The 22,224-nt window shown below is 36.6% G+C and overlaps 1 protein-coding gene across 1 annotated transcript in view; it reads left to right on the forward strand.

Annotated features, from left to right (window-relative positions):
- Positions 1-22,224, forward strand: part of LOC136875908 (protein ELYS) — a 90,683-nt gene that overhangs the window by 11,073 nt on the left and 57,386 nt on the right. The window contains exon 2 of the mRNA XM_067149527.2: positions 15,566-15,687. Within this exon, the coding sequence (XP_067005628.1) occupies positions 15,576-15,687 (112 nt within the window). The 5' untranslated portion in view covers positions 15,566-15,575. The remainder of the gene's footprint in view (positions 1-15,565; positions 15,688-22,224) is intronic.

A 22,224-nucleotide genomic window follows, 5' to 3' on the forward strand; every position in this document is an offset into this window, starting at 1 on the left:
TTGGAACAGTTATAATAAAAAATCAATATCTCGGAATGAAAAACTTAGACACTACAATACAGTGATCAAACCTGAAGCGTTATATGCCTAAGAAACCTTAATCATTGGTGGCGGATCTTTAACCAAAGACATTGAGAAACAAGAAAGGAAGATTTTACGAAAAAAAATTGGCCCAGTTTGTATAGATGGAATATGGAGGAAAAAATAATCCCAGGAGATATATTGTTATTCTGAAAAAGATTCTCACACTTTTCGGAAAAGACGATTGAAATTTTATGGACACATTATCAGAATGAACACTAACAGGCTAACTAAAAGAATTCTTAGTGTGGCCCTTTCATTAAAAACCAAGAACAGTTGGCTTCATGAAATTGAAACAGATCTCCAGGAAATCAACATATCAGAAGACATTGTACAGGACAGATGTAAATTCAGAACCAAAATCGACAATCACCACTTTGAAGACAAACCCAACGCCAGAGCTACTATAACTTGGACAGAAGAACGAAGGAAGAAGCTCAGCGAGAGGATGAAGAGATTTTGGGAGGAAAAGAAAGCCAACACATCAGCTAAGCAAGTTCAGTCGTGCTCCTGAGTAGGGCATAACGATGTTAAAAAAAAAAAAAACTAATAATAATAATAAAAAATAACTTGAATTTCTACACATCACTGGCTTACTGTGCTATGCTTTAGGCAAATCTATGCCCTGTTGTGTCTACAATTGATAATTTTGGTGAGAAAATAATATCAATATGAGCTTTATACGGAGTAATTTATTTCTAAGGCAATCATGCGATGAATTTGGATAGATGGGATTACTGCTGCGTACCGAGTATAACAGCCTGACTGAATATTGGCAGGAAATAGCTGGGGAGTTAGAAAACTTTCTTCTTTAGCATGTCATTGTTCTGGTTCATACATTTCTTGATACTGCTGGTACATAACACACTGGTTCATCATAGCATTCCAGCTATTCGATCCCTACTCTGACATGGTGTTTTGAATGAGCAGAGTGCACATTTATGGCAGAGGCTCACTTGTAGTAGTAGTATGACCTGATCTAGAATTTCAATTTTGGCCTGTTCCAAATTATAGCACCATAGATCACTAAGTAACCCAAAATTCAACCCTGAAAAGAGCCGTTTCTTAAGAAAAGCTTCGTCCTCTTCACTTTTATTAAATTCTACATTCATTTATTATATTTATAAGGAACACTCAAATGAGTATTAAGTTTGTTGTGCTAATTTACATTTTGCTGTATTCTGTTAGTCTTTAATCTGTGTTTGCACTTTAGCAGATGGTAGCGGTCGCACTTTTCCTTGCACAGTGAACAAACACAGTCATCTGTTGGGTTGTGGAATTTTGTCTTTGCGAATATTTTGTGGTGGAAGCCATGTATCACATATTTTGTTATGAAATGTCTTTGTTCTTGAAGTTGTTTGGTCCTTCATTTTATTCCAAATTAGCAGTGAAGAAGGGGTTTCTCCTCTGGCTTGGAGGAAAAATTTGCCTCCAAGTCAGATAGTGTTTTCTGCTGCCAGTGTATTGAATTGAGATTTTCCAACTCATCGGGTACTCCTAAAAAACAGATTAGTAAAAGGGCATGGTTTTCGCCCTGGGATTCTCCACTATTCAACCCCCCCCCCCCGTTGAAGAATGACAGTTTTCATGGATCACAGCTCCCTGCAGCTTGGTTATTCCAGCTCTGGAACTTTGGATTGTTAGATCGGCAGCGTAGTACTATTCGTTAAAAGTGAGTTTTTTCATTTGATTGAGTATTTCATATGAAAGCATCACTTTTAACTGCGCCATTCCTACTGACATTGTAATGACCTATGTTCATTTCAGTTGGGAAAACTGCTAAGACAGTCTTTCTGAGGATGAAAAAAGGCAGGTGGAGAGTGAGTGTCTGCCATTATAATGAAAACTCCCCAACCTGATTGTGACGGATGGTAGGCAAGCGGGCCTACCATTACAATGAAAATTTCCGAGCCCGGCCTTCATATGAGAAAAGACGTTTGGTGACTTCCCCATCATGTTTCTAGGGTAACGTTAAGAGCTATGCAATTTAATACAATCTTGATCACAGCGTGTACAGTCCACTACCTAACCTAGAATTCTGTATACAGTGTAGAATTCTGTAGCGAAGTACGGGTTTATCAGCTAGTATTAAAATAAAATAACTGATTGAATTTCAGATATTCCTTCAATTAAGTGGTGGAATAATCAGATACTTTCTATAATTGAATAACCTCCATCCATTTATTTAAATAATAAAATAAAATAACCGGAACGAGTTTCAAATATCATTCAGTTGTATTGCATAGAATAATCATATACAACATGAACAGATTTTTTTTTAAGTGTGTCAGACAGATAATTGATTGAAATAAACATATAGATGAACACTCTAGAATCCTCCGTGGCTCAGGTAGCAGCGCGCTGGCTTCTCAGTGCTGGGTTCCGTTGTTCAAATCCCTGTCATTCCGTGTGAGATTTGTGCTGGACAAAGCGGAGCTGGGACTGGTTTTTCTCCGGGTACTCAGGTTTTCCCTGTCACTGTCATCGTACTTTCCAGCAACACTCTCCAACAGCATTTCATTTCCTCTGTCAGTCTTTAATCATTGCCCCAGAGGAATGCGACAGGTTTCGGCAGTCGGCACAATTCCTATCCTCGCTGCTAGATGGGGGTTCATTCATTCCATTCCTGACCAGGTCAAATGACTGAAAGCAGGCTGTGGATTTTCATGTAGATGAACAGTCTTAAATTTGATCACATCAATGGTCTGTATTGGTCCATATCGTAAAAGTGGACATTATGTAATAGCTACACTTCAGTTGTTTTCTGTAATGTTATGATAATAATTGAACATCTATTTATTTTAATTCAACCATTGAAATTATGAAATACTTTCACTGAAGAAGAGAGTACTAATATTCTTTAAATCACTGTAACAATGATTTATTGTTGAACAGTATCCTCCTTATTCAATACCTTATGGTTAATGTGAATTTATAAAAATTTAAATTCTTATAACTAACAGCAGGCAATATACCTACTTTAATTGTGTGTCAAAGGGAAAAAATTATATTAGCTTTAAGATCACAAACTATTTTGATAATTATTATACAGCTCTGTCTCATTCACCAGCTTATTCCGCCGTGGGTTGGGTCGGAGGATTAACTTCAACGGTATCCCGTATGTGTTTAAGAGGCGACTAAAAGGGGCTTCGGGCACTTAATTATTTATGAAAAGGCTAGGTAAACTACTGATAGGCTATCTGTCACCTGGGTGGCTACCTTAAATGCATATCAGATGTGATTTATTGATCAATTAAGTGAACAAGCGAGCGTGGGTTGGCGACCACGGGGACCTTAGCTGAAGCCAGTTATTGCTCCCAGTCATTTGTGTCCGGCTCCTTTAATTTATCCTAACTGACCTTACTTAGTCTACTGTTGTTCTTTTCTGATCCAGCGCTATTAGGTTTCCCAGCCAAAGGCAGTCTTTCCTTTTCATGATCTTCATGGCCTGTCATTCTTTGAAGTTTTAGACTCCTTCCATTTTTTCCCTCTGATTAGTATTAATAGAGGATGTTTGTCTAGTTGTAATTCCTCTTAAAACGATAATCACCATCACCACATTTTCCTTTATTGCTTATAACTCTTATTGATTTGTAGTTACACATTTTCTTGGCTGGCGAAAGAACCACTATCACAAAATATTATCATCAGTGTTGCCAACTCTAGCAATCTGGAGTCTTTTGTCATTTAGCAAGATAATTTCAAGATAGGGATTAGCAATTTTGCCATTTAGAGAAAATTTATGACTTGATAAATTTGGTGAGTTAAGTGGTTAACACTGTTATGTGCTTCCTGTAATTGCATGGGCTTGTGATGCACTATTTTAATCTATGGAACTTGAGTAATGGCATCTCGGTGTTCTCCCCAGAAATTTTCGTCAGCCGGGTGGCAGAAATGAGTAGCCGGGTTGGGAATAGTATGTACAAAATAAATATGTAAAAATTAACAATAATATCACCCAGGTAAACATTAACTGCAGAACTGAACTATTTTAGTGCTGTTATCACGAACAGGACATAACAGAGTATTTTGAACTTCTGTTGTTCTACTTGTCGATCAGAATCATGTAACATGGGGGCTTAGGTCTGCCACTCGATTGCTGGGCACAGTGTATAGTGTCATACGGGTTTATGACGTCACATGGAATTGAGTGCTCGCAGACAATTCCACGCTAATCCAGACACCGCTCGTGCACGACACTACGTGACAGTCGAGCTAAATATTTGAACTCTGATGTAACAGGTGCAATTATGCTGGCAATAATTAAGATTTATCATTTAAATAAACAGTTTACAGTATTTATATTTTAATTACTGGGCGAATTGGCTGTGCGGTTAGGGGCACGCAGCTGAAAGCTTGTATCCGGAAGGTAGTGTGTTTGAACCCCACTGTTGGCAGTCATGAAAATCATTTTCCGTGGTTTCCTATTTTCACACCAGGCAGATGCTGAAGCTGTACCTTAATTAAAGTCACGGCCGATTCCTTCCCACTCCTAGGCTTTTCCTATCCCATCGTCGCTGTAAGACCTATCCGTGTTGGTTCAACGTAAAGAAAAATAATAATTTGGAGCAATCATCATCATCATCATTTCCCAACTCCAGTTTCCCGGGTGTGGTGTACAAGCGCTCGCCATCTCCTGTCTTCATACAACGTCTGATACAGTACATCCTCCCATTTTTATCCTCTCTCCTCCACATCTTATCTTACAGTCTCTATCCAACATTTTCTTGGTCTTCCCTGTGGTCTTCTTCCTATGAGATTAAGGTCGAAATATTTTATGGCAGGTCTTTCACTGTTCATTCTCATTATGTGCCCATACCTCTGAAGTCTGCATTTCTTTATGACAATGATAATGGGAACCTCAATACCAGCTACTTTCCTATTCACTTCATTTCTGATCTTGTCCTTTCTGGTTGTTTGGTTCATGGTTCTAATGAATCTCATTTCAGTTGCTTGGATTCTACTGAAGTCTTTGTTTAGTAGGGTACATGTCTGTAAACTGTACGTGAGGATTGGTATGAAGTAAGTGTGGTACATGATTGTTTTCGCTTTCTGTGGTATTTTGCAGTCCCAAAGGAGATTCCTGAATTGACTGTAGAAGTTTGATGCTTTCTGTGTCCTGCTGAGTATTTCCTGCCTAACAGTGTTGTCTTTCGATATTGTGCTTCTGAGGTACTTGAAGTGAGAAGCTGATTCGATTTTTGCTCCTTCCAGAAATATATTTGAGCTTGTTCCTTCCCTGTTGATGGTCATTTCCACTGTCCTTGTTTTGCTCATCTTCAGTCCAAAATTTTTGAATGTGTTGTTCCATTCATTAAGTTTCTTCTGAACTTCAGCTTCTGTCTCTCCCCATAAAAGCACATCATCAGCAAATACCAGGGCGTTTGGTTCACTGTCCATTTTTCTTCATAGATTTGATGACCTTGTCCATTACTATTACGAATAGGAGTGGTGACAGAGCACTTCCTTGTTGGACAGCTCTCTTTATTTCAAACCATTTTGATCGCCCGTTGCCTATCTGGACACAGCACCCAACGACTCAAATATATATTAATATTATGCAACTAGCACATATCTAGATTATTTTAGCTGAGCGGTCTGTAAAAACGGTAGGGAGAACACTGGCATCTGAATACATGATTTATTCCCATGTGTGGAGTATGAGTTCGTATTATTTTCGGAAGGCTTATCAAAGAACGATTGTCCCACCCACACACTTCCTGTAAGCGTAAGGGAATGGAGATACATCATTTTAATTTCCCTGTGATGAGATTGATGACATTTGGATAACTTTTCATTTCATTATTTCAGAAGCATTCACTATTCGATTGCCTCATTCATTCAGAGCAGTATGGAATGAACAATAAAAACTCAAATGGAAAAAATAAGCAATTAAAATTAAATAATCAGATAAGTGATTATTTTATATTCGATTATCCTATCACTAGACAATTGCTACCAAGTGTCGAAAGATTTTTCGTCATTAAATTACATACTTTCTCCTCATTCTTGCAACTTATGCAGTGACATAATAAAAGATATCCTGTTAATCAGGACTAATCCACAGTAAGCATCATTGTCTAGTTATCCTAGTACTCTCAAATACATGCACAAGACATTTAGCCATGCCATCCTGATGTGGTTGTGAAGGCACACGAAAATGAATGAAATGGGAGACACTAAGCCTTTCCACTTAAAATGAAACATTTAATGTTCAGGTCTGGTTGAAGTTGACCTTAAGGCCCTGATCAACTTACGTACAGGGCTGGAGGAGAGAGAGAATACCTGTTCCGACATTGATGACCGGTAATATCCCACATGTCCATTGTAAATAGTTTATCTGATTTCAACAATACTCCTCCAACCAACCTCTTTTTATTCAACTCTGGACTGACTTGTAGTTAAATCAGCACTAATTTTAATTACAGCAATACTTGAAAATGATAAATAGGTAGAAATTCAGTATTTGCAGCATAAGTTTTATAGTATTATAAGTGATTTGAAATGTTACAAATCTTATTCGGAATACCTTGTAGAGAAGAGATGTGTTCACTGTGATAGCCAGTGTGAGGACCCATCCGCCAGCCCCAGAAATACGTATACTTTTATAACCTAATATAATTTATCACACTCCATTATTCATTGCTCAAGTACGCTGTAGCATTTCCATTGGCTGAGATAATGCCTTGCATTCAGGAGATAATGGGTTCGAAAACTCTTTATTCAGCTAGTGGGGTATTTCTTAAGACTTTTCATGGTTGTCTATCAAGGGGTCACCTCTGACTAGGCTGGATGCGATCCAGTGAGGTTTCCATTAACATTGGGGTTGATCCCGTAGCCTTTGTAGGTACCTATACAAACTGCAAGGCAGCAGCTGGTGGCCAATGGTTCCTCTGCCTCTTTTGCTGTTGAGATGTTAACACCCTTTTCTGCCATCCTAGCCATTGACCATTCAGTCCAAAGTTCAATAGTATTATATATAGAGATAGAAAACTATTGGGATCTACTCTACTATATCCTAAATAATATTCCTAAAAACCATGTTAAAATATTAATTGGGGATTTTAATGCCCAACTAGAAAGAGAATGTAGATATTGTGATGTAATTGGTAAATGGCCTGCTCAGAAGAGAACAAACAAAAGTGGTCAAAAACCCATTGATCTTTGCAGGAATCATGGCCTAATATAAAAATTTACATATTTTAAGAGAAAACCACAAAAACTCAAAACATGGAAACATCCCGATTACACTAAAGGTGAATGGCAATTACCTAATGTATTTATGGATAAACTAGCTGATGTACCCGCGCTTCACTACGGAATTCTATATTGTATACAGAATTCTAGGTTAGTTAGTGTACACGTAGTGAGTAAGATAGTATTAAATTGCATAGCTTTTAACGTTGCCCTAGAAACTTGACTGGGAAGTCACCAAACATCTTTGTCATATGAAGACTGGGTTAGAGAAATTTCATTGTAATGGTAGCCACAATCAGGTTGGGGAGTTTTCATTATAATGGCAGACACTTACTCTCCACCTGTCTTTTTGCATCTTCAGAATGACTGTCTTAGTGGTTTCCCCAACTGATATGAAGATACGTCATTACAATGACATCAGTAGGAATGGCATGATTAAAAGCAATGTTTTCATATGAAATACTTGATCAAATGAAAAACTCACTTTTAATGGATAGTACTATGCTAAGTAGGATGCTAATTAGTTTATAATATCACATATTCTATACAATATTATGAACTAATTAGCATCCTTATTATAGTATCTTCAATACGGATCCATAATGATATTTATCACTTGCAAGAGTACTGCGCTATCGATCTAACAATCCAATGTTCCAGAGCTGGAATGACCAAGCTGCAAACATCCGTGATGTGTGAACACTCTTTGCCTTTTTTCGGCGATGGAGAGCTCCAGGGCAAAACAATGCCCTTTTACCAATATGTGTCCTAGGAGTATCCGATGAGTCAGAAAATCACAGTTCACTACACTGGTGGCGGAAAAAAACTATCTGACCTGGAGGCAAAGTTTTCATCCAAGCCAGAGGAGAAAACACTCTCTTCACTGCTAATTTGGAATAAAATGAATGTAGAATTTAATAAAAGTGAAGAGGAAGAAGTAGTTCTTAAGAAATGGCTCTTTTCAGGGTTGAATTTTGAGTTATTTAGTTAACTGTGGTGCTATAATTTGGAATAGGCCTAAATTGAAATTCTAGACCAGGTCATACTACTACTACTACTACTACTACTACTACTACTACTACTACTACTACTACTGAGCCTTTGCCTTAAATGTGCACACTGCTCATTCAAAACAGTGTGCCAGAGTGGGATTGAATAGCTGGAATACTATGATGAACCAGTGTGTTACATACCAGCAGTATTAGAAATTGTATGAACTAGAGGAATGGCATGCTAAAGAAGAAAGTTTTCGAACTCCCCAGCTATTATTACATGTTATGAGTCTCATTATGATAGCCAATATACAGTCAGGCTGTTATACTCGGTACGCAGCAGTAATCCCATCTATCGGAGTTGAGTGGCAGAATTAGAGAAAAAGAACATCACAACAAACAATGGTCAGTGTCGTGTTATTGTTGATCAATGTTATGTGCTTTTGATATTGTAAGCCTTTGTATTTAGTTTTCTTCCGACTGTGAAATACCGCTCTTATCATACTCGGTACGGTAAAACTGAATAAAACATAACTAATAGGAAATTGTTTTCTCTATAACTTTTGTTACGTGGCGCTTTTCGATGGGACCAATAACATAGGTTTTTAAAAATTAAATTTTTGGCACCTTCCCCTAAACTACAATTTCATCCAAGATGAATAATATTGTTTATTGCTTAGACTGTAGTTTCTTATTCCCCGACTCTATATACCAATTTTCTTTAAATTATGTTAACCCATTTTCTCGTGGCTTGGTGTTTATAAGGACTACAGATTCATGAACATCTGTGTTATGTAAAAATGTAGAAGACATACATGATCGGAAATTTAATTCTATATAACTTCAGTTATGTAGTATTTATCGATAGGGCCACTAATAATATATTTGAGAAATAGATTGTAGGCCTTCTCCTAACCTACCATTTCACTCAGCGTGAATATAATAATTTATAACGTAAATTGTAGCGGCTTATCCCTCGACTTTACATACCAGTTTTCATCAAATTCTCTTGAGCCGTTTTCTCGTGATGAGGGAAAGTAAAAAGTACATTACCTTGTTATTATGGACATGACCGATACAGAAATATCATTGTTTTCAAATTCTGAGCAATATAAAGACTAAACTCTTATTTTATATGTAAGACTAAACTCTTATTTTATATATATCACAAAGAAGTTTATAATGTCAGGGCTTTTCGAGGAATAGACACAGGCTCAGATCATTATGTAGTTAAAATTAAAATCAAATAACTCCCCAAAGGAGACTACAACAAGAAGCCTATAAACCAAAAAGGAAAATGGATCCTACACTGCTATTTAAAAATGAAATTTATCAAAAAGCAACAGAAAAAATTAAAATGACAGATAACATAAATGACCTAGTTAGTAACCTTGCAGAAGAATTGGCCTTGTAAAAAACATCAGTGGTGGAATTATGAATTGATGATATGATTGAGAAAAGACACAAAGCATGGTTATTGCACCTGTCCCAAAAATTTGAAGCATCTTAACAAAATTTATTTAAACAGTAGAAAGATACAACTAAAACTTTAAGAAAAATTTAAGACAGTATCTTCAACCCTGAACTCAATTGAAGAATTCCAAGTATCACATTCACGGATTTATTACAAAATTAAAAAAAAAAAACATTTGACTAAGTATGAAGTCCCAACCTTATTATAGGCCTAAGATGGAAATGTTGAATTAGCCCACAACTATCACGACAATGCACAAATCCTGGCTAAATATTTCAAAATGCTCCTAAATTGTGCAGAACCAACAGTATTCCTTTACTTAGATATCACTACACCAATAACAACCCCAACAGAGAATATAAACCCTCCTACAATAAAGGAAGTTTACACAGCATTGAATGACACGAAAAATAGCACCTTTGTCGCCATAAAACCTATCTGTGTTGGTGCGACGTAGAGCCAAAGAAATAAAAAGCTATATGCCATTTCATTTTTACCACAGTTAAAGCATACTCCATCTTAACGAAATTGGAAACTTCTAGTATTGATGCACTATCAGATTTGTCTTTGCCATAGATAACACTTGAAATGCTTTTAAGTTTGAGGAGACCGGAGTTTTTCAGCATTACACTCTGCACATTTTCCGAGAAAACTTTAGTTAGGTTCATTAGGGATCGTTGGACTTCATTTCTTTCTTGGAGCCTTCAGGAACACTTTTCACTGTAGAGATCAATGCTTTTACTTCAGGAAAGGAAGCCTGGACTGCTGCAGCGACTCTGAAGTCCGTGTGTTATGCATGTGACATGTATCTAATTGGGATATAATATCACAAGACCTCCCATGGCTTTACACATGTAAGGTGCAGCATCGGTGCAGGCCACAAGAACATGATACTAAAGAATGACTGATGGCCACAAACAAGAAAGTGCATAATTGAAGAATGCAGCAACTGTTGAGTGATTCTCCTTAGGTAACACAGCCATATTTAGTAGATATGATTCATCTCTCTCTTCTTCCTCTCCTAAAATTCTAAACACATTGTCAGCTGCATATTTTTGATACACATCCGTTGTTTCGTCCAGTGAGACCCAAATATATTTTCCGTCAGCTTTTCCCCTTAGTTTACCTAACATTACTTTATAAAGCTTAGGAACGTAAATCTTCCTAATTGTTGATTCATCTGGGATTGGTTGTTTTGTATACTTCTGTAGAAACTGAACTAAGTTCTTATTGTTTAGCGTAGCCAATGGGATGTTTGCAAAAAAAAAATGCTTTACACAGATCTTCATTGAATTTACTTCGTGTTGGTCCAGGTTTAACTAAAGCATTGTTTACAAGAGGCTGATGTTTTTGTTTCAAGTTTACCTCTTTCAGTTTACTGTGTTTTGTTGTTTGAAGATGTTGAATTTGATACTTTTTAGTTGCAAAACGACACACTTCCATCAGTTGAAAAGTCTTGAAACTTGTGTACATACACTTTCAATGCTTCACTAACAGTTCTCTTCTCCGTAGGCATTATAAATTAAGTAGCAAGAATACAGCTATTTAATGTACTATGAACCACAACTTATTTCAATTCAGCCAAAATAAGGCTAACAAGGACTAATTGTGCATGAAAAGTAACTGTTTATGGAATGAGGAAAAGACAGCCCTGCTGTAAGGGAAATTCCAAGAATCAGCACCCACCTGATTGCATTGCAGGTAGACGTAGTCATGGCTGGATGTAGAAATGGTGTTGTTAAATTTAAACTTAATTTTGACTAATATCTACCTGAGGATAACCAGCACACCATAGTGTAGAGTTTTTACTATGTAATATTCTTCTTGTTGTAGTTCAATTATATGCTAAAAGATGACAAACCTAGTTATGTACATAATACCTTTGACATCCGTACTTCCGGAAATGATGCTGCTGGGAGCTAGGGGTAATAAATTTTTCCATCTGTATGCTGTGTTATCTTTTCCTGAAGCAGCTGTATATGTACGACTAGCATTGAAATATATTTCTAGGTGATTTGCTACGATTGAAGTTAAGAGAAATACTGCCCTATCCACAATATATTTATCTTTTAGCAAAAATGTCTAATAATATTCAATTTGCAATATTTGTTACTAAAAATACATTAAATATGAATTTAGCCTTATTTCTTTTTTTGCTACATCATGCAGCTAAGGTATTTATTAATTATTTATTTTCAGATGCATGTATAAAGGTTATGAGCAGCGATGATTTGAAGTAATTCTTGTTGGTATTCTATTTGATGCTGCAAGACTAAGTCCAGATGATGATGATGATGATGATGATGATGATGATAATATGTATTCTGTTGTAATATGTATTGTTTTTTCTTAAGATGGAGTTCTTTACCTTTACCTTTAGTAATTCGTTTTGGCATAAATTTCTTATGGTGGGGGATCGTCTGAAAATATGCGTTACGGAAATTAGCTTGACAAGTGTACCCCTAGCAACTGTGCAGGCTATGATGTAAGGTATGGATGGATGGCCAGACAATGTTACCTAGCAGCCGTGTAGGCTGTGATGTAAAGTATGGATAGACGGCCAGGCAGTGTTGCCTAGCAACTGTGCAGGCTGTGATGTGAAGTATGGATGGATGACCAGACCATGTTACCTAGCAAGAGTGCAATATATGTCTTACGGCTGATGGTCATCTGAAATTAGCAGCAATTGATGGATGGCCATGATTGAGCAGCACTGTTTTTAAAAAAGAATGCAGATTGTTTCAAAGCTGTCACATCAGTTGTGAGGAAAGCAACGGGAAACTACCTCACTCCTCATTTCCCTAGTACGCCTCTTCAGTGATGCCTAGGCTATTTATGACAGTTGTTGGCGGAGCTGCAGAGGATCAAACCAACCTTCGGGCTGAATACCCAACATACACATACAACATCAGTTGAACTGTGGACATGACCTATCCACTTTGGACATGCTGTTACTTTCCAATTCCATCAGTGTAATAAATCTCCTTTAATTGCCTAAAAATCAATTTGTTTTCTACGTACTTATGAATAATAATCAATAAATACTTGTATATTGCACTGGGGTAACATTTGTACGTAAGTGTAGGCTGTGATGTAAAGTACAGATAGACGGCCAGGCATGTTGCCTAGCAACTGTGCAGGCAACTATGAACCACAACTTGTTTCAACTCAGCCATAGAAAGGCTAACAAGGACTAATTGTGCCATAAGAAATTTTCTTGCATTTCTTGTTTTTGGAAAAGTATTTTAGAGTCCCAGTGGGGGTGGAGGATTCACCATCATGTTCAGATAGTTTCACAATTTTTTAAAGGTCATTATTGATTAAAAGTATATTCGCTGTGGCAAAAATATCTAAAAATGGCCATTAAAATGTAGCGTTTTAGTACACTTCTGAATTTTTCCCTTTTTGCTCACCAGTATGATTAAATACATGAAAAATCTGTTGTCAGTGTGTCATTACGTATCTAACCTCCCTGTAATAATTTATGCACAGTAGGAGTTGTGGGTATAAATAAATTCATGCAGTCTAGGGTTAACACTTCAGTTATCTCAAACGTATGTCGAATTTTCCAGTAGTGTCCTGCAGGAGCTGATGTCTACCTTCAAGATGAAAAATACTTCTGAAATATGCCCTAAGAGGAGGAAAACCCCAAAATATGCACTGTTCAGATAAAACTGCTCCAAATATGCAAATGCATAATTATCCGAAGCTGCTCATGACTTTGCCATAATAATTTTCTCCTTGAGTCTAAATTTTTCTTGCATTCTTGTTTTAGTCTACTTCATTCCAGGAAAAGTATTTAAGAGTCCCAGTGGGTGTGGGGGATTCACCATCATGTTCAAAAAGTTTCACCATTTTTTTAAAGGTCATTATTGATTAAAAGTATATTCGCTGTGACAAAAATATCTAAAGATGGCAATTAAAATAGTTATATCTGGAAGGTAAGCAGAGAGCAGAATAATATTTATTGTACACGTACAGTATGACAGGCAGAAGACATGGTTCAATTTACAGTCATTTTGTAGGTATAGAGCATGCACAAATTGGTACTGGGAGCTGCCACCTCTGGCAGCTATGACACCTGTAATCCGGCTGGCCAACGAGTCGAGCTGCGCTTGGGTGACAGATACGGGTACATCATTCTGTATGGCTTGAACTCTATGCCAAAATTCATCAGTCGTAGTGGCTGGCGAGTAGTGGCATGCCAGTTTCTGTGCAACTCACGACCAGATGTTCTCATATCTGGAGAACATGCTTGTCAGGGCAACGATTGAAATGCTCTGTATCAAGGGAGGTCAGGACAGCACGGGCAACATGGGGTCGTGTAGCAATGTTGTGGAATGATAGAGATAAGTCCCAGTAGGCCATGATCATGCCACAGTCAAATTCTGACTTGTGCTGAGAGGCATTCTTCCTCTTTACATGAGACATAACACAACCTTTACACAAACAGCCCACGTTCGAATGTGATTTCCAACTGAGGAAAAACCAAAACCACTGTGCAATTTTCCCTTTCATACAGACTCTAGAAGGTGTTAATCCTACCTACTTTTTGTGCCTGGGCTGAAATGCTAATCATATGCATATCCCAGCATGTTGAACCTTTCATACCAATTTGACGTTTGTTGCATACCGGTACCTCATTCATGGTGTAGCAATTTTAATGGCCAGCAGTGTAGTTAGAACATTTTCTGTAGCAGAAACAATTGTTTATGAAGCCATGTTTTAGCTAGATATTTTTAATCTTGCCCTGTTTAGTTTTATCACTGGCATGACAGCCCTTTGTGAAGAAGTTATCCCCATTCTTTCCTGTTAAGTGCAGAACTCCTCCAATTCTTGATTCCAGTTATCTTTACATCCTCTCACCCCTTCTTCCCACCTTAACTTTAGTCCTCCAACTTTCCTGATTCCTTCTGGCACTGCATTAAATATCTTCTTTATCATTCTGTCATTAGCACGCAGCACATGTCCTGCCCACTCCAACCTTCTGATCTTTATACAGTTAACAATGTTTGGTTCATTATATAAATTATACAATTCATGGTTATATCTTCTTCTCCAGACACCATTTTCTTCCACTGGCCCAAAAATTTGCCTCAAAAGCCTTTCAAATATACTGCTTCATTCCATGAACCAATTCTCAAGTCCTTTACACGTTTGTGAGGTCGTTGTAAAAAGGTCAGGCCGGCTATTTCTTCTTCAGATTTCGTAACAAGAGTTTTTTTACAGATTGGGTTGTCAGCCCAACGCCAACCCCCAGCAATCCTGGAAGGCCGATGTTTTCTTTCGGGGTTGTTTTCCTTAGCTGATGGGTCTCCATTTTGAAGTGTCAGGAACTCGCTTTTTCGCCTTTACATAACTTAACCTTGTACACGCAGTGTACCCGTTGCCCAGGAACCACGGCGTGGACATGCATGTATCGGACTTGGTAGGAATTTCATGTGCTTTATTAGTGCAGTTCCACCAGCAAGAAGTGAACCCACAGGACCACATACTACCCCTTCGGCCCCCAATCTTGCCCTGTAATAGGTTGTTAATATTGTTTTAACTTTCATTTTATTTTCCTTGTGCTGAAGATTGCATGATTAAATCCTGGGCATTGGTTAGCTGAGTGGTCAAATGTACGAGACTAAAATTTGTTGTTTACTGGACCCTTTCATTATCTCTTGTCACCTGTTCTTCCCAGTGATGTAAAATGATGGCTGAATTTTGTTGTTTACCATATAACCTATTTTAATTTTTATAGCATTTGAAGTCTTTATATTTTGTAAATATATAATTTTACTGTTTTGCTTTATAACTTACTTAATTTTATGCTCAGGTTTTGCATTATGAAGGTCCCGGTGGCACCGTGTGCAGTTTCAAGTGTGGTACCTGTTACTGGAATAAACAGTACCTTGATAGATGTTAATAATTATGAGTTGAAGGGAGGCTTATTTAAAGGTATGTAAAACAAATCTGACAGTTATCTAATTATAAGTCATCGAAATGATAAGAATTTTCATGTTTAATTGTGATTGGTTATTGCAGTATCCGAAAAATTCATGTTGTGCTTGATTAGCTCTACTTGTTATAGTTCTTAATTTTCATCCATGTGTTTTTTTTCCAACTTACTTACTCTGTACTGGAAATGAATTGATAGTTGAACTGTGAATTGTTTGCATAATTGTAACTTTATTTATTAGTTTTATATTCTCGACCTTGCAATCTGCCTCTTTGGTAGAACACCGGAATTGTATATTTATTAGAAATATGAAATACTTATCAAACTAAACCTTGAAACGCATTAAATATGCAAGATCACAATTCATAGGGTAGATTAGAGATGAAGGTATAGGAAATGGCCTCTTTGGGGATACAGTGTTTTGCCGGGCTGAGTGGCTCAGGTGGTAGAGTGCTAACCTTCTGAGCTCAAGTTGGTGGGTTCAAACTTTGCTCAATCCAGTAGTTTGAAAGTGCTGTACTTCACCATCATCGTGTCAGTACATTTACTGGCACTTGATGGAACTCCCACATGACAAAATTCCAGTGTCTCATTGTCTCCGAAAAGTGCAAAAAGCAGTTGGTGGTGGTGGGGGGAAGGTACCATGCTTCTTGAATATTGCTGACTTCATAAGAGGCCATGGTAGGCCGGCCTACCTTAGAAATACATAGTTTTTTTATCATAAGATCTGTAGGTGGCTTTTTTAATACAGTTCAGCTTTCTAGCACGATTCAATAATTTTTACTGTTTTATTTATTTATTTATTTATTTGTTTGTTTCTTTATTTATTTATTTATTTATTTATTTATTTGCTGATGTACCTGTGCTTCGCTACAGAATTCTACATTGTATGCAGAATTCTAAGTTAGGTAGTGTACACGTTGTGAGCAAGATTGTATGAAATTGCATAGCTGTTAACTTTACCCTAGAAACATGACGTGGAGGTCAGCAATCATCTTTTCTCATAAGAAGACTGAATTAGGGAATTTTCACTGTGATGGTAGCCCCGTTTGCATACCATCTGTCACAATCAGGTTGGGGAGCTTTCATCATAATGGTAGACACTCACTCTTCACCTGCCTTTTTTCATCCTCAGAAAGACTTCCTTAGTGGTTTTCCCAACTGAAATGAACATATATTACAATGACGTCAGTAGGAGTTGCACGATTAAACGCAATGCTTTCATACAAAATACTCGATCAAATGAAAAACAACACATTTTCTCACTTTTAACGAACAGAACTAAGCTTATAGTTATGAATTTCATGGTTCCGTATTGAAGTGGGATTACAACAAAATTAAATTCTTTCAAGGTCCACCTATTCAATACAATGACGTTTTATTGTGATTTAATCACATGTCAAATAGTCAAATGGTACCAGTTTCGGCATCTATGTGCCATCATCAGCCTTGAGTACAAATTAAAACAAGATATACATTCCTAAAACATCTAAAACACATTTTAACACATTATAAAATAACATACAATTAATGTGGTGATACATGAAATACGATAAAATTATGATACAATTGGTATGTTATAAAATTCTTAAAATTTCGGCTGTTCGTTACATAATTCAGTCTATGTGCATCCGGGATAAGTGAATTTTTACAGTTGTATGCTGTCTATGTGAATGACATTTGTTCCTTTAGATATTAGGTGGTTCCAGGGAAGTTTACTTTGATCATGTAAGATCGCGATGTAACAACACGTTCACATGCTGCTCAGGGTTCAAATTGAAGTGGGAAGTCATCTCTAAATACATCGCGATCTTACATGATCAAAGTAAACTTCCCTGGAACCACCTAATATCTAAAGGAACAAATGTCATTCACATAGACAGCATACAACTGTAAAAATTCACTTATCCCGGATGCACATAGACTGAATTATGTAACGAACAGCCGGAATTTTAAGAATTTTATAACATACCAATTGTATCATAATTTTATCGTATTTCATGTATCACCACATTAATTGTATGTTATTTTATAATGTGTTAAAATGTGTTTTAGATGTTTTAGGAATGTATATCTTGTTTTAATTTGTACTCAAGGCTGATGATGGCACATAGATGCCGAAACTGGTACCATTTGACTATTTGACATGTGATTAAATCACAATAAAACGTCATTGTATTGAATAGGTGGACCTTGAAAGAATTTAATTTTGTTGCAGAACTAAGCTAACGATCTAACAGTCCAAAGTTCCAGAGCTGGAATGACTAAGCCACAGACTGCCGTGAGCCGTGAACACGCTTCGTCACTTTTCGGTGGGGAGGGGGTCAAATAGTGGCGACTCCCAGGGCAAAAACTACGCCCTTTTACTAATCTGTTTCCTAGGAGTACCCAATGAGTCGGAAAGTATCAATTCACTACACTGGCGGCAGAAAAATCTGACATTGAGGCAAATTTTTCCTCCAAGCCAGAGGACAAACCCCCTCTTCACTACTAATTTGGAATAAAATGAATGTAGAATTTAAAAAAATGAAGAGGAAGAAGCTTTTCTTAAGAAACGGCTCTTTTTAGGGTTTAATGTTGAGTTATTTAGTGAGATGTGGTGCTATAATTTGGAATATCCCTAATTGTTATTCCAGGCCGGGCCACAGACCTTAAGTATGCCCACTGCACATTCAAAACAGCGCGTCAGGGTAGGGATCGAATAGCTGGAATACTGTGATCAACCAGTATGTTACGTACCAGCTGTATCAAAAAATCTATGAACCAGACGAATGGCATGCTAAAGAAGAAAGTTTTCCAACTCCCCGGCCATTTCCCGCCAATATTCAGTCAGGCTATTATAATCCCGTACGCAGCAGTAATCCCATCTATCGGAGTTGAGAGGCTGCATAAGAGACAAAGAACATCCCAACAAACAGTAGTCAAGGTAATGTTATTGTTGATCAATGTTATGCACTTTCGATATAGTAGCCCTTTACATTTAGTTTTCTTCCGACTCTGAAATACCACTCTTATCATATATAAGTAATAATAACAACAACGTAAAAGTTTCCACCTTTTCAATACTAAAATATATTCACAAAATTATAAATTACACGGTACTAGTTTCGACCCATCTAGGGGTCATCATCAGCCGTATTGGAGCAAAGATCACTTTTGGCGAAATCCTAAGAAAATGTTATTTTAAAGAATAACAAGTGAAATGAGATGTTATTATGGTAATAGTTAATAATACAAGGAATATACATACTAAGAGGTTTTTAACAAAGAATAAAGTATAAATGTTGTGTTGTAAAAATTATAGTTATGGAAATCAGTAAGTTCTTGTATTGAAAAGACATATATAAAATTATATATGGCTTAGAAAGAGGGCTTAAGGTGGGGCTGAAGGGTGCAGGAGAAAGTGTTATTGTCTTGGAAAAGTACCTTTGATTAAATTTAGGATTGAGTTTAGGTTGGCTGCATTATTGTTTCTGAGGAAAGTGATAAATAGATCGAAGAGTATGTTGGGTTTCTCTGAGATTTCATTGAGATTGTGACTGGCATTAAAGTATTGGTCTAGGTGTATGTAGTAATTTTCCATTATGTTGAGTAAAGGGCCCTTGTTTGCTAATACTCAACATAATGGAAAATTACTACATACACCTAGACCAATACTTTAATGCCAGTCATAATCTCAATGAAATCTCAGAGAAACCCAATATACTCTTCGATCTGTTTATCACTTTCCTCAGAAACAATAATGCAACCAACCTAAACTCAATCCTAAATTTAATCAAAGGTACTTTTCCAAGACAATTACACTTTCTCCCGCACCCTTCAGCCCCACCTTAAGCCCTCTTCCTAAGCCATATATAATTTTATATATGAGGCGTCTAGTATCAAAACCGGCCAAGTCACAAAATTTACGAAAATGAGTTAAGGTTATAAATTTGAAGTAGAAGTATAACACTATCAGGTGAAACAAGAATATGCTTTAAAATCGTCCATGTCTTCATGTTATAGAGCACTGAAATCTCGGTCGTGCAACAGAATCGGCCAAATCATGCAGCCAGTGAATTCAAAACCGGCCAAGTCAAGGAACGAGCGACAATCTTTATGATGCAGCATCATTATCTGGAATCTTGTGTTGTTACATTAAGCAACAATGTGATAAGATCAGTAGGCAAAATCGTTCCTTGTAATGTATATTCTTTGAAGTCATAATATTTTGTTTTTGTTCGTTTGCAACACTGATTTACGTATTTGCGGGCTTCTTACCGTCATTGGCGCCAAAGCAATCCCATTTCCGGTGTGCTCGTATTTTGTCATTATTGTATGCTGTAACGTGGATATTGTTCCGAGTGTTGAACTGAAAGATTTACTTTCATACCTTGTGAAATTGTACAAAATTGCAACAAAAACGACCAAGTCAAAATTTAAATTAACAAAAAAAGATGGGTTAATTATGAGTTAGATTTCTCAAAACAGCGGAACTTAAATATTAAGCCATTAAGGATATAACTGTGAAAAAAAAATATTTTCTGACCATCATTGCTTTGTCTCTACAGGTTTTTCGTCCGTATTGAAAAATATGCCTTGAGTGACTTGGCCGGTTTTGATACTAGACGCCTCATATGTCATTTCAATACAAGAACTTGCTGATTTCCATGATTATAATTTTTACAACACCCCATTTATACTTTATTCTTTGTTAAAAACCTCTTAGTATGTATATTCCTTATATTATTAACTATTACCATAATAACATCTCATTTCACTTGTTATTCTTTAAAATAACATTTTCTTAGGATTTCGCCAAAAGTGATCTTTGCTCCAATACGGCTGATGATGACCCCTAGATGGGTCGAAACTAGTACCGTGTAATTTATAATTTTGTGAATATATTTTAGTATTGAAAAGGTGGAAACGTTTACGTTATTATTATTACTTATATATTATTCTCAGTTCAGTACGGACCAAAAACATGAAATTCATAACCATTAACTCTTATCACAGTCGATACCTTTAAACTGAATAAAACATAAGTGACCGAAAATTGTATTCTCCATAACTTTTGTTATGTAGTACTTTTCGAAAGAACCAATAACATAGGTATTTAAAAATTACATTTCAGGTGCCTTACCCTAAATTACAATTTCATCCAGGGTGAATAAAATTGTTTATAGCTTAGACTGTAGTTTATTATTCCCCGACTCCATATACCGATTTTCATTGAATTCTGTGAACCCATTTTCTCGTGGTTCGGCGTTAATATGGACTTAGAAACAAAAATACAAATTCCTGAATATCTGTGTTATCATAGCTGCTACGTTAAAAATGTATGACATAAATGGTCGGAAATTTAATTCTATATAACTTTGGTTATGTAGTATTTATCGATACGACCACTAATAATATAAATATTTGAGAATTACATTTTAGGCCTTCCACTAAATTACCATTTCACTCAGCGTGAATAACATTATTTATTGCGTAGACTATAGCGACTTACTCACCGGTTTTGTATACCAATTTTTATTAAGATATAGGATCACTAATGACATAAATATTTGAAAATTAAGTTTTAGGCTTTCCCCTAAACTACCATTTCATTCAGTGTGAATAAAATTATTTGTAGCCTAGTTTGTAGCGACTTATTCCCCGACTTTGTATACCGATTTTCATTAAGTTCTCTTTAGCCGTTTTCTAGTGATGCGTGTACATACATACAGACAGACAGACAGAAATTACGGAAAAGAAAAAAGTGCATTTCCTTGTTACTTTGGACACGACCGATACAGAAATACAATTCTTTTCAAATTCTGAGCAATGTACAGACAAAACTCTTATTTTATATATATAGATTTTATCCCGGACATCCTTCAACACTCGAAGTTTGTCCATTTCGGTACAATACCTTTTCATATTTGACCCTGGTGTGATGCCCTAAAACTTCTATTTTTCCTTAATTATCGCCATCGAATGCCAGCCTAAAAGATTCTAAGCTCACAAAAAGAGGTTTTGGAACTCTGTCCCAGATAACATTGTTGAAGAACTCACTGTGGTTTATTTATTTATCAGTCTATAGAGAGTTCTCCACATTCAACAGATACTATGCATGAATTGAATAAATGAATGATTGCAGTAGTAAATTGTGTTCATGCAGGAATGAGAACACTTGTCTCCTAGTCATGGATAACCTCCAGCTGGGGAGAGAGCATTTCTAATTGATTGAATCTATGAATGCATGGATGAATTTATGAATGAATGCATGAATGGATGAATGGATGAGTTATATGCACTCGACCTATAGCTATGGAGAGACTATCCCATTCAGCATGAATGAATGTATAGAATTCAAGCATGCATGAAAAGCAAAGGAAACTCTTCACTCCCAGTAACAGATAACCTGTAACTGCAGAGAGAGCCCTCATTGTATGAATGAATATATTTTAGGTGACCATGGAAGATCAAGTCTAGTGGAGCTCCACGATCTTAACATCTTTCTCGTATTTTGTGTAGTGTTAGTGGGTATCGGGGAGTATTTGTGCATT

This window comes from Anabrus simplex, chromosome 6 (genome assembly GCF_040414725.1).
Source record: "Anabrus simplex isolate iqAnaSimp1 chromosome 6, ASM4041472v1, whole genome shotgun sequence".
NCBI lineage: Eukaryota > Metazoa > Arthropoda > Insecta > Orthoptera > Tettigoniidae > Anabrus > Anabrus simplex.